We start from the raw sequence: 13,037 nt of genomic DNA on the forward strand, positions 1-13,037 counted from the left end.
TCCCTTTCCTTGTGTTTCAGTTTGTTTGATGATTATACCTTTGCAGCTTTGATTTGAGTTTTGTTCTGAAGTGGCTGCATAACATCATAATAGCAATAACATAGTGACAATCATTCATAAATAAAAGGGGAAAAAAACATTTCAGCAATCCTATCAACTCTAACGCTCAGCAGTGTTTCCTCATGCACTTTTATGAATTGTTCAAGATCGCTCAGTTTATTTAATGTTCTTACTGTTTAATTGCTGGTTTGCATGAAAAAGTCCTCATTTTTGTAAGCTGTCCGAAAGTTGATTAATCACGTTGTTCGGCAGTCACATTTTTAGCGTGATAACCACTAAACTGAATCTCTCAAGGTAAAGTTAATCGTTACATTAATAGTTTAATGTATTTTTTAGCAAATCTCTAAATTAATAGTTTTTTTATATTTATGCTAGATTCATTTAGTGTTTTATTTTTAATTTATTTAGACATAAGTGTAGGATTTTGATATCGTTCATAGGGCTGCACTAACTAACTCATTATTGCGATATTCGATACGATAATGCCCTTGCACACTGAGTCCGAAATGATCGCATGCGTTTTTTCGCTTTCGTGATTCGGTGGCTCTGAACTGTCAAAACACCATTCAAAATGCTTGCTACGGATGCGAAAAACGCTGAAAATCGAACCTGATTCGATGTTGTTTTTTTTGACGGACGAAAGTTTCGGAGGCAGTGTACAAGCGTGATTGACATAACGTGAGGTCGTATTTATTTTTTAACGTGCGAAAATTTCGGACGCGAATTTCGGACTCAGTGTGCAAGAGCCAGTTAAAGTCTGTAAAATAAACTTAAATTATCTTTAAAATATATTTAAAATTATATAACCTAAACAGTTTCACATTCTTTTTGTGATAAGACATCATCCCTACAACTTCTAAAAGTGAACAGCAGTGTTTTAATGTAGCATAATAAGATAATAGTTAATAAAAGAAGTGTTATTTTAACAGCGTAAACCACAGGGTTTAGGGTTTCAGGAAAGCCTACATTAGGTTTATTTAACAACAGAAACTGAATAATCAAATGTAAAAATAAAACACTGCTTAGTTTTCACTGTATGAATTAAATATATCCTGATTCTTATTAAAGCTACAAAAGTTATTCAGCCAAGAGCAGTGAGTGATTTTCTCTTTGTCTTTTGTTCATGACCCCAGTTATTGCAAGCCGTTGCGATATTTCGAAAATGCCGATATATTGTGCAGCCCTAATCGTACATTTACCATGAAAATAATAATTTGGTGCGTCTGCACTGAACATCATCTGTCACATATAACTGCTCCCTTTTAAATAAACCAACCACTTTTACTATCTTTAGAAATCAGGACGTAGTGGCCATGACTTAGGGAACTGAAATAAATATGTAAAAGGAATAAAGTAACTGCATAATGAGGGTAATAAACCGTTTACATGAAAACTAAGCTTTTAAAGAAAGGTTAAAAAAATATATATAAGTAACAGAAAAGCTTTGAATTAACTACATATTTTATTTGCTCTTTTAAATTGGAATTACAGGTGACAGAGTAATAGTATAATCATAACAATACAAAATAAAAATCACAGTACAGTGCAGACAAAAGAAACAAAAAAAGAAATAAGGTTCTCGAGGCAATACGTGAAAGATCCGACGGTCAGAAAAGTAATATCTGGGTAATCTTACTAGGACACACCAGCTATGTGCAGTGCATGGGCAGGTCATAGTCGTGCCATCTGTGCCCTCACATCATTGGCACTGGCCCCTGTTAGCACCAGAGACCCCTGCCTCTAGAGAACAGTCATACAATCAGAGTCAGGGTCCTAAAAGAACAGAAACGGACCCTGACGCTTGTATAATCACCAGGTCTTTTCCTCTCGATGGCGATAAGTACTGTACGCGCTGCTTATAAGATATAGGAGACTCACTAAAAACAGTAAAATGACCTGCATGCAGTAATGTCGGTTCAGTCTGATTCAGTAATTACATTGCAGCCTTTAAGGGCCTTCAATTCCACCTGGAATGTGTTCTGATACTGTTGGGAATGATCTTAGCAAGCTATGTTGTTTTACCTAGCGCTAGGGTAATTAAACTCAAAGGGATCGATAACCAAAGACAAATAAACCACTGCTGAGGTCTACAGTATTCTTCCTCCCCGAGGTCACCTGTGGTGACCGTTATATAACATGCATTATTAGTTCAGTCTTTACTGATTTTTCATGTCACACTGAGTAAATTTTATTAAACAGCCATTAAGCGAAGACGAGCATCACAGCTTGTGGTAGTTTCCTCATCTGCTGGAATCAGGACAAAGACTTTTTGTAGGCTAAAACACATAATACATTCATAAATTATCACACTGTGTCTCAACGCTTAAGAGTCCCATCACTTCGCCACGAAGATTAAAAGGCTAACAACTCGATTCAAGTGACTACCACAGAATAAATACAAGTTACAGGTCTTAAGCTCATTAACTGTAGTGGCGGGAGATATTTTACATTCAGTGCAATAAAAAAGAAAGAGAAAGTATCCAGTCTATTCCCTAGAGTGCTCTCATGTGATGCGGCCGTCTGCTCCGACTTTAACGACCTGCAAAAAGTACAATGGGTTTGAGGTTTGCGATGATAAGATAATATTACGTTTAGGGGAAGTCTTCCCTCATTTCATACTGAACAGGTTTGTGGTAGTGTTTCAAAGAGAACTTGTGCCTGTTTGGTAGTACGGTCCCCTCGTTAGGAAACAATCTTTCTGCATCATCGTGACATCAATTCTTGTTTATTACAAATTGAACTTTTGCTATGCGAAGACAACAACTGAAAGGGCTGGTGACACAAAAAGAAAGGGTCCATATTGGACTACATTACAGCGTGATTCTAGCGTGTGATGAAGGCCTCGCCGCACTGGCACGGACAGCTGAAGAGGTGTTGCGTTTTAAGCGCATGCATGAAAGCGTCCGTGTAACGTTCCGTTAAAAAAAGGCACTAAAACCACTATTCTACCTCGATGCAAATGAAGCACGTGATGGCGAAGAGAAAACAGCGCAGTAGCTATGTGCCTTAAGGCCTCTTCCATTGGCCTGATGGTGAAATCAAGAACGTGATGCGATGCCGCCCCATGCCGAATGCATGAAGGGAGTGTACATGCAATGAGAACCACACTTGGAAGATGGCTGAAAGGTGAAGACTGTGGTCTTTGGGCCCTAATCATCATCTAACATCTATCAGGTACATCATCTCTCTACAATCACAACATTAAATATAGCAAAACCTCCAATACTGCACGTTTCTCCCCTCCACCCCAGAGACAAGGGGGGCTGCTACTAAAAGACATACATGAGCGAACCTCACACGTTTGTGAATGAAATTATATATTAAGACATTTCAGTGAAGATCGGCACAAATGATTATTAAAATTCTGCAATATAAAAGCCTACCACGGCAGGAAGGAGAGAAAAAAAAAAAAAAAAGCTTAGTCCAGACTGCAGGTGGTGACCCTTTGAGATTCCAGCTTTGGAACCAGCCTCTGTGCTCAAGCCTAGTTGTGCAGCTGCATCTCAGACCCAAAGCAGTCTTGAAGGGGGGAGGGGGTGTTGCAGGTGGGTGGTTGGGGGTTTTTTGGGGGAGGGGGAGGGGGGGTTATGGTATGGGTGCCGCTAGATGCTCTGGCAGCACTGCATCTTTGGTTTATTCTCAGTAGGTTGCACCTGGATGGACACTACATTGTTGCTAGGTGACATGTCATTGTCTCGGCGGTCGGACATCTGCTTTTGGGATACGATCCGATAGATTTCTAAGGAACAGAAAAAGATATCGATGCTAAGACAATGTACACAGTGACAACACGAACTGGTAATGAATACGGACTTTGTGTTGCCGTAAAAGCCTATAAACCCTACAGTTATTACTGGACACAATTACAGCATTGCAGCCGACTGCGATGCCTTTGAAACATTTATTATTTGTTCTTCCCCTGCAGATGCCAGGAGCCAAACAGAGGAGCAAAAGACGACGGAAACTCTCTATTGCAGTCACGTCAGGCTAGAGAAACCTACCCGACCAAGTCAGGGCTTTTGATGAGTCATTCATAAGGACGTGGCCTTCGGCCAGTCAGTTACAATCTTTCTTTTTTATCCTTTTTAAACAAACAAACAGTCATTTCCTCAAGCCTGATTAGTGTGTTTTTCATCATTCGTGTATTCTACTACCAGTACATAAATAAAAGTTTATCATCCTTAACCTTGCACACTGATAAGTATCCGCTGCGTGTGCTGAAACGCTCTTTTGAGAAGCACACTCACCAGTCAGGATGGTCTGAAAAGCGGTCTCTACATTGGTGGAATCCAAAGCTGAGGTCTCTAGGAAGGACAGACCGTTTTTCTCTGCAAACACGGGGAACATACATTAACGTTCACGGTAACAGTAAACAAATACACAAAGAAAGCAAACAAATGAATGCCCTGGCTATACACACTCCCTGTAATGCATCAGGAGTTAAAGGTCCACTTTTAAGTCTTTATTGTAGATCTAACCTGCAAATGCACGTGCTTCGTCGGTGGGCACGGCCCGGAGGTGACGCAAGTCGCTTTTATTGCCCACGAGCATGATGACGATATTGCTGTCTGCATGGTCTCGGAGCTCCTTAAGCCAACGCTCCACATTCTCATAGGTCAGGTGCTTGGCGATGTCATACACTAGGAGGGCCCCCACAGCTCCCCGGTAATACCTGCACATCAACACAGGGAACCAGTCAAAAGATAGTGGAAGATTGAAGTGTGCTCAATGAGTACGCTTAAACGTGAAATCAAAATGCATTTCTTGATTCTAATGTGAATGATTCAATCATCCAATTAAATTAAGTTTGTCTTCATAATAGTTCAAATTGCTTCCCCTCTGAAACAACTTTCATTTTTGACTGACATATTCGCTATAAATACTCGAACTCTTTAAAAGTCAGGTGGATTCGTTCATCAAACAATACAAATAAATAAAAATCGCTCCTCTGCACTGTTAGCATTTAATCTGTGGTGTGGACTTCCCTAGGATCATTAAAAGTTTATAGTTACTGACCATCCTTGGTGTGAACGAGCTTTTAGACTTTATCAAACAAAACAACAAATACATAAACTAAGTAAAATGTCAATTGGTATCTGGAATACGAGGAAGGAAAAACACTTACGCTGAAGTGATGGCTCGGTAGCGTTCCTGTCCAGCTGTGTCCCAAATCTGAGCCTTCACCGTCTTCCCATCCACCTGAATGCTCCGTGTAGCGAACTCCACTCCGATAGTGCTTTTGCTCTCAAGGTTGAATTCATTGCGGGTGAAACGAGACAGCAGGTTACTCTTCCCCACACCTGAGTCTCCAATCAGGACCACTTTAAAATAAAAAAAAACATGGTTTTATATCTGATAAACACCATAACCTAGTTCAGCCAATCTTCAGTTGCGTTTGATGAACGAAAGCCTTATGGGTTTGGAAAAACATGAGGGTGAGTAAATGAAGACAATGTTATTGCATGAACTATCCATTTATATAGGTGTGTGAGTGATAAATCAAAGACATCTCTGTCTAAAATAAAATATAGGAACAAACCTCCTCGTATTTGGAAACTACCTACGCGCTTATGACACACACGCTAATGTAAAAGTGAAGTGCATTTAAATTAGTTTAAAAAGACATGACCATTTTTGGTAACATTCTTGTGTGACAATAAACTTGGTGGATAATGTAAGCTTACAAACTTTTTCTAGGCTAATTTGAAGATTTATTCATTACATCGAACATGACTAACGTTATACTAGATTAGAGAGGTTGTTGACGATCACTACGATTCACGTCATTTCTTGATGACAACATGGAGCGAAACCTCAGAAACTGCGAGAACAATGCATTTCAATGATGACTGAATAGGGAACAACTTGTTTTATGGACTTATTCTAAAAAGGTCAATTTCACATTTTTACATGAAAAAACAACAACAACGATAACATAAGCAAAGAGAGGTCGCGTCACCTGATACCTTGTATTTCTTTAAAAACACCGTAACAATAAGTTGACACAAATAATTTTTCAAGGACAGTTCACCCAAAATGTGTTCATATTGTTCCGAAACGACTATATTTTTGTCGGTGTAACACAAAAGGAGATGTTAGGCAGAATGACAGCCTCGTTTACCGTTCACTTTCATTGCAAGGATAAAGATTTAATGAAAGCGAACGGTGGTTGAAGTTGCCCCAAATGTATCCTTTTGTCTTCCACCGAAGTCAATCAGTCATAATTCAGGCTTGGAAAAACATCTGGGAATACAGGCCGTTTCCCATTTCCGCCTGCTCCGTTAAACCCCTCCAGCGACAGTATCAGCTAACTTCAGCTAGCCGCTTCAAGGTGTGGTCCGATCTACGGTAAACTGTGCTTTATGTAGTCAACCAACCAACATCTGTATAGACAGAGTGCGCCGTAACTGAGTAATATAAGACTAAAATGATACTATTCCAGCCGAGGAGCAGGAGTTTGTTTTGGGTTGTTTGAAGTGAGCTAGCCGGTTAGCTGGCCTTTATGTGTTTAATATAAAACCACACTATCTAACATTAACCACGATGATCAGCGCCGCTTTAACTTATACAGTCGACGCAAATGTTGTATATACTAACCTTTAAACAAGTAGTCATATTCGTCGTCTCGCGTCCCCATTTCGATTAAAACAAAAGCGCAAACAATGGAAGAATGTGAAGCAAAAGTGTAGCAGACCCGTCCCTGTCCTCTCCGCTACTGCACTGCAGTGTATTTGTGATTAGGCAGTAGCCATGCTAACAGGCTAGCAAGCAGGCGAACCAGTGAGCGTCTCCTGAAGTGTTCCGGGTTAGGGCCTTTACAAGCTGTCAAAATAAAAGCCGTATTACAATATTTATTTTATTTTATTTGGCAGTTTTTTATTTATTTTTTATGTTCTAAATAAAAAAGATACCATTATAATTGAAGATGTACAGTGTATTATGTGTACATATATTGTATACCTTGTTTAATGTATATCTTAATAATCTATAACTATAAAACAGCTAAATGTTTGTGAATCGTACAATTGTGTTTAAAATGCTAATATTGCTTAATATGTTTTAATATTAAACGTGCTTTTGCAGAAACCGGTTTTTTTTTTTTTTTTTTTTTTTTGTGTAACGTTAGAACAGAAAAACACAGTCGCATGTCCAGCATATCATTGTGTTCTTAGGAATTATTTTTAATTTAGACTTGTAAAAGTGGGTTGTTTAGGTCATACTTCCTGGTGATAGCGGTTTGAAGGAAACAAACAAGCAACGAAGAAAACATTTGTTAATTTTAATGTTGTTAATGTTAAAATGGTAGATTTCCATAACTAGGCAGACTGGTTCCATGGTGTAATGGTTAGCACTCTGGACTCTGAATCCAGCGATCCGAGTTCAAATCTCGGTGGAACCTAAGATTTTACATTTTACGGGTAATACATTTTAAAAAACTGGATTTTTCGATAATAGTTAACAGGAGAATGAAAAGACCTGTTCTAAATCATGACTCTTCAAAAGAGACAGTAAGTATCTCAAACACTGTTATAAATCGGTATAATGGATTTCACTTCTTTTTTTATTTATTTTTTTTTACACACAAGATTACAAGATTTCAAAGATAAAAATGAAAGGTGTAAATAGTTTTTACTTGTCTAAAGTAAAAGCATTCCGCTAACCGTCTCACATTATTCAAATAAAAAAATAAACATTACCTGGCTACGACCACTAGGGTGCAGTATTGTGCATATCTTCAGTCACACAGAAACGCCAAAATGGTTGAAATGTATTAAAACACGTGCTTGCAAGGAGATGTACTGTACTGCGTTGCAGTAGGGATGGGAATTGGGAAAGTCCCCATGATTCACACTGACTCAAAATCAAATTTTGTATGACCTGATATTTCATCTCATATTTAGCTACCTGTATGTAGATATTCATATTGAGTGGATAGTTTGAAAATGACAAAACATTTTAAACACAGTCTGAACCTTTTGATGCCTCCAAATGTATTTAGGCCTACTCATTCTGTAATTATATCACATTCCATACACAATCATAGCAACCAAACCTGTGACTCATAATAGACAGCCATATGCATTTCCTGGCAATGCTTTACCAGACATGTTTTTAATGCCAGTTTCAGTTCTATTTAGCTAGCCAGCCCTTTGCTTATAGCCAATTTTGTTGAATAGCCTACGGATTAATTTATGTGATTTGAAGTATGGTTGCACCCTTTTTACTTCATTTTTCGTATTACATCACCCTCATCTTGCAGGACTTCATCTACAGTAGAAGCCCTGCTGAATCTCTAATGCTTTACAGCAAACTGTACAGGACTGTAATCAGAGCTGCATTTTTGATGTATGTTTTGTAAGTCTGCCAGTAATGTTACTGGTTGCTGACTCATCTTTGAAAAGAATAGTCTGCTGGACAATTGGGGGTTTCCTTCACTGTAAAACTTTATGGTGTTTTCCTCTTAGTTGTAAATAAATAATAAATAAATTGTACGCTAGAAATATATTATATAGGCCTATTAGAAGAATAAAAATGTTTTATGTAGAATTAACTTTTACAGTGTGAATTGTGAAAGTAGGCCTACTATTTTTGCAAGTGGATGGTTTACTCATTAAATAAAGTGACTAGATGTCTGAAATGGAAACTAGGGACATGTCTTAGTTCGCTGGTCAAAATATAATTTATATCTCACTTGTTCTATGAATTAAATATTGGAAAAATACATTTTTAGTGTTTTTGTTTTTTTAAAGGTTTAGGCTTTATTTTGGCCCTCTAGCGGTTAAAAAAATAAAAAATAAAACGGCTCTGCGTGACTGTGTTGTTGAATTTATGAACCTTCACAACAGATAATGTTTTACAATGAACTCTGTTAGAGAGCTACATATGGCTACTTATCTGTTCAATTCCAGTCCCTCAGTTCTAGCCATCTCCGTAAAGCCAAGCCAATGCTGATTCTTGTTTTACGAACTCTGTCACATTCTATTTTCGCCAGCATATTCTACTCTGTTCTGCGTCTTTTCTCGTTCGTTGTGACAAGTGACAATTAACCTATGCCACTCCCACAGGCCACACCATACACACGTTTATACGCAATTTCCCGCGAAAACCATCCCGACAGGTCTAAAGTATAAACGCTTAGGCTATAATAAGCTTACCATAGTGAATCAGGGACGGGTAAGACAAAAATAAAAGTTTTGAAAGAAGGATTAATGATGTATTGACTCATTATTTACATTTAGTTTATCTTGAACAAAAATGTCTGGTCAACCTTCTTTAGAATCCTCAGAGTCTTAAAATGTTTACATTTTTTTAAAAGTAGGCCTACTTTAAACTTTGCCTGATTTTCCATGCATTTAACCAAACAATGTCATCCACTTAGCCTACTTAAATTCACATTTCAAGTTTGGGTTTATTAGTTATTCCAATCAAACACAAGCACACAGTGAAACAACATTACTTTGGCTCCTCAGGGAAATTATAGAGACACTGAGGTAGACACAAACAGTACACACATATGCAACACATAAACCAATTTTTATGCAACATGCAAGGTAGAATTAAAAGTAATACAGTCATCTGTATGCATTTTTGCCATAATTTTGCAATTGTACCCTTTACTGATTACAAAGATGGCAGGCTGGAGCACTAACACAAGTAGGCTGTGTATAAATTATGTTTCAGACTAACACAATGTGTAGCCTAATAAACATAATTGCTTCATACAAATGAAGAACCCTGGGAAGTTGTGTTGAAATGCACCGCATATTGAATGTTCAATGGATCTCAAGCAATAATTTTGCATGGCAGACCCCTGTGGACATCATCAAACTCTGTGGTAGATGGAGACCAGTGTTGGGTGTAATTCATTACTAAGTAATCTAATTACTGTAATTTAATACTTTCCCCTTGAAAAGTAAAGTAAGGGATTACTCTTAATTTTTATGGAATTTAATTGCAGTTACTTCTGGTGTATAGACTAAAGAACAAATCTATATAAAACAACAGTGGATTTAACATCAAAATTGAATATTTAATGTTAAAATGTATGTTAAATGTAACCTCCTTTACACACTTAAGTCAGTTTAAGAATAATTTATGCAATTGTATATTGTTTATTTGAAAGAATTAAAACATGTATGTCCTTGTATTGTTCTACTGGTCGAGGTTGATGTGGGATTTAGAAAGTAATAAGTAATCCGATACTTTTTATAGAGAGTAATTACAGTAATCTAATTACACTGTTGAAGATGTAATTAGTAATTAATTATTTTTTTTAAGTGACTTTTATCAGCGCTGATGGAGAACAGACATGTAGCCTTCAAGCCAATCAGTGTGTTCAGCTGCTTCCATGGCAAATGCATTAAGCTCAACATAGATTTGACTTCAGACAATACAACTGAAAACTACTCTGTAATGGCTGTTACAGAAGGGCAAAAATGTTCCACTCCACAGCAGACTGACATTTACAAGGCAAAAAATTACTTGTTTTTTACCAAAATGACCACTCAGCTATATAACAAAAATATATATTCTGAGAACATTTTGCCAGTTGCGTTCCCAATAGGTTATGAAAATGTTTCCTGTGTACGATCAAAACAACCAGTTTTTTAACGTTTTAAAAAAATATTCCATTCCATTCCATATCCGAATCTTTAAAAAATATTAGATGAACATCCAACTAAAATGTTTGGAACATCCATGAATGATGTATACATAATGTTTTTGTGCCAATGTTTTGAGCATTTTTAAAGACATTCTATTAACATTAGAACAACATTTGTTAATCACTATGAGAGAACCTTGCCAGAACATACAAAAGCCAAAGTTTTGAGAACATTTCCTGTTAGCTGCATATAAGTTGATGTCTGAAACTCTAGTCCTGCCATTTGGGTGGTCAGCATGTGCCTTTGGAAGCACATAGCTATAGGACTATAACACGAGGGGCTGGTGGATGTCCTAATCCTTCTGATGTTTACGGGTTTGCACAGCCAGCTGGGTGGCCAGTCGGCATCCACTTAAACTGCCTTTATTAAATCATTTATCTGGGTCTAAGAAGTCTTTTGGCCTGGGTGTCTCCTTGATGAAGAAAGCTGAAGCACTTTGAAGACTGTCCTTCAGTAGTTCCTGCACCTTTTGACCTCTGAACTTTCTAAACAAACATTCTCCCACCCTCACACATGTTTTCTGAAGCAGACTCGCATATGTCCAAATCGTTTTTCCAAGTTCCAAGTTCAGTCTCCATCGTTTGTCAGTGGTTATTTGCCATATTGTTCACAGATCCTGCTATTTTGGGGGATCCGTTGCAGCAAGAGACTTTATGCGATTGTCAGTTAAGAAGACAGGTTACAGACCACCTCGAATGGCATGGAACACCTGAGTCAGTGGCACACTTTGTTGGCGGTCACACCATTATAAATCTCTGCAAACTCTCTGTCTTGTTAAGGCTGCATCTCCATTTTCAAAGCCCTGTTAGACTATCAGTGTAGGACCAGGTTTTGCAAACAAACTTAGTGAGCCCCACAGGGCCTATATAGCCTATAATCTGTGCCATCCATTCATAAGGTTATATGTCCTCTCGCAATAACTAATGGCAATTGTAATAGTACAAAATGGAATAAAATACATTGACTTGCCATATTATGGAAATGCAACAATAAGTGGTCAATCGATATGGGTTTTAATGGGTAAGACCAGTATAAAGAGCAGGATGGCTGATATAATTCTAATAGCGGGGCCCAAACATCACTAAGAGTAAAAATTTATAATAAATAAAAATGTATTCTAATACATACAAATAGAATTTTTCACTACAAATAATATTTTACTTTCAAAAAATAAATAAAAAAATCAAGATATATTTAGCGTAATAAAATGTAATGATTGCAAAACAAGACTAATAAATATACTGTATAAAAAGTGTTTATAGTTTAAGTATTTGTGAATTTGAGTAAATATAGTGTTTATAAAATAAAGTGTTTATTCAACTTTAAATTCATTTTGCATGCATCTCGGCATCTTGTTTGTTATGGATTTTAGTGGATGAACTAGGCAGATTGACCACTTGTCAGGGTTATTGTAGCTAGTTAACTAAAACTAAAACTAAAAACATTTGTCAGGCTACTTGAAATAAAATAAATGTAATATATATGAAATAATAACTGAAATAACAATGAATAAAAACAATAGCACACTGACTACCTAGGGTAATAAAAATGACAAAATCATTCAAACTTAACCAAAATAACTAAAATGAAAACGGAAAACATAAAAACTAATTGAAACTTTTAATAAAGAGTATAGGCTATATCTCAGTGATACTAAAATACCGCTGCCTCTGTTAATTGGCCAAATATGCTGATCTAGTCTGTCTAGTCACTATCTATCACACTTAAAACTGTTATTTTATCACTGTATCTTTAAATCTCGCAATCAAATCCAACACTTTTAAACACATTCTGTCGACAACATTCAGCACCACAGGCTTTATATGGACTACCTGTCGGGACGCCCCCCATTAAATCCAATAGAGTCTGGCTGCAGACTTGCACTTGCACTCGCAGACTTGCACTCTCAGACTTGCACTCTCAGACTTGCACTCTCAGACTTGCACTCTCAGACACCAGCGCTTCCTCTGCCTGTGACGTCCTTGCAATCGACACAAATTAACCAGAAATATGTTTTTTTTTTTAAGGCTTCAATAGTTAACCAAAGCTAACGACTGTGGTTACATACATCTTCCTAAACTTCATTTTAAAGGTTTAAGAGCTATAAGTGAAGCAGAACAAAAAACGATGAGGTGTCTAGGCTGTCTAATAAGCGGAAATTAGTCTAATCTGCACGCAAACTTACCTTCGTGGCTCACAGGCTTTCCTTCTGCACCGAAGCATTACAGCTATCGATTTTTAACAAAACAAGCCTACTCAAATGTATCTAACCTAACTATTTTCACTCGTTATTGTCTAAAAAACATAGAGTTA

General features: G+C 37.2%; 1 protein-coding gene across 1 annotated transcript; it reads right to left on the reverse strand.

Moving 5' to 3' along the window:
• Positions 1-1,503: 1,503 nt before the first annotated feature.
• Positions 1,504-6,842, reverse strand: rab11a (RAB11a, member RAS oncogene family). Its single transcript, XM_084409296.1, has 5 exons — positions 6,658-6,842; positions 5,186-5,381; positions 4,539-4,732; positions 4,308-4,388; positions 1,504-3,799 (listed from the first exon to the last, which is right to left on the reverse strand). Exons 1-5 carry the CDS (start codon positions 6,695-6,697, stop codon positions 3,663-3,665), a joined length of 648 nt encoding a protein of 215 aa, XP_084265422.1. The 5' UTR covers positions 6,698-6,842; the 3' UTR covers positions 1,504-3,662.
• Positions 6,843-13,037: the final 6,195 nt, after the last annotated feature.

This window comes from Rutilus rutilus, assembly GCF_951802725.1.
Source record: "Rutilus rutilus genome assembly, chromosome: 5".
In the NCBI taxonomy this organism is placed as follows: Eukaryota; Metazoa; Chordata; class Actinopteri; order Cypriniformes; family Leuciscidae; genus Rutilus; species Rutilus rutilus.

What these genes read in the sequence shown, in the direction of transcription:
- rab11a (XM_084409296.1), bottom strand. Translation starts at nt 6,697, where the DNA reads ATGGGGACGCGAGACGACGAATATGACTACTTGTTTAAAG. An exon ending in ATATGACTACTTGTTTAAAG is followed by an intron (nt 5,382 to 6,657) that starts GTTAGTATATAC and finishes TTTATTTTAAAG; the next exon opens with TGGTCCTGATTGGAGACTCA. An exon ending in CGAAGCACGTGCATTTGCAG is followed by an intron (nt 4,389 to 4,538) that starts GTTAGATCTACA and finishes CCGTGTTTGCAG; the next exon opens with AGAAAAACGGTCTGTCCTTC.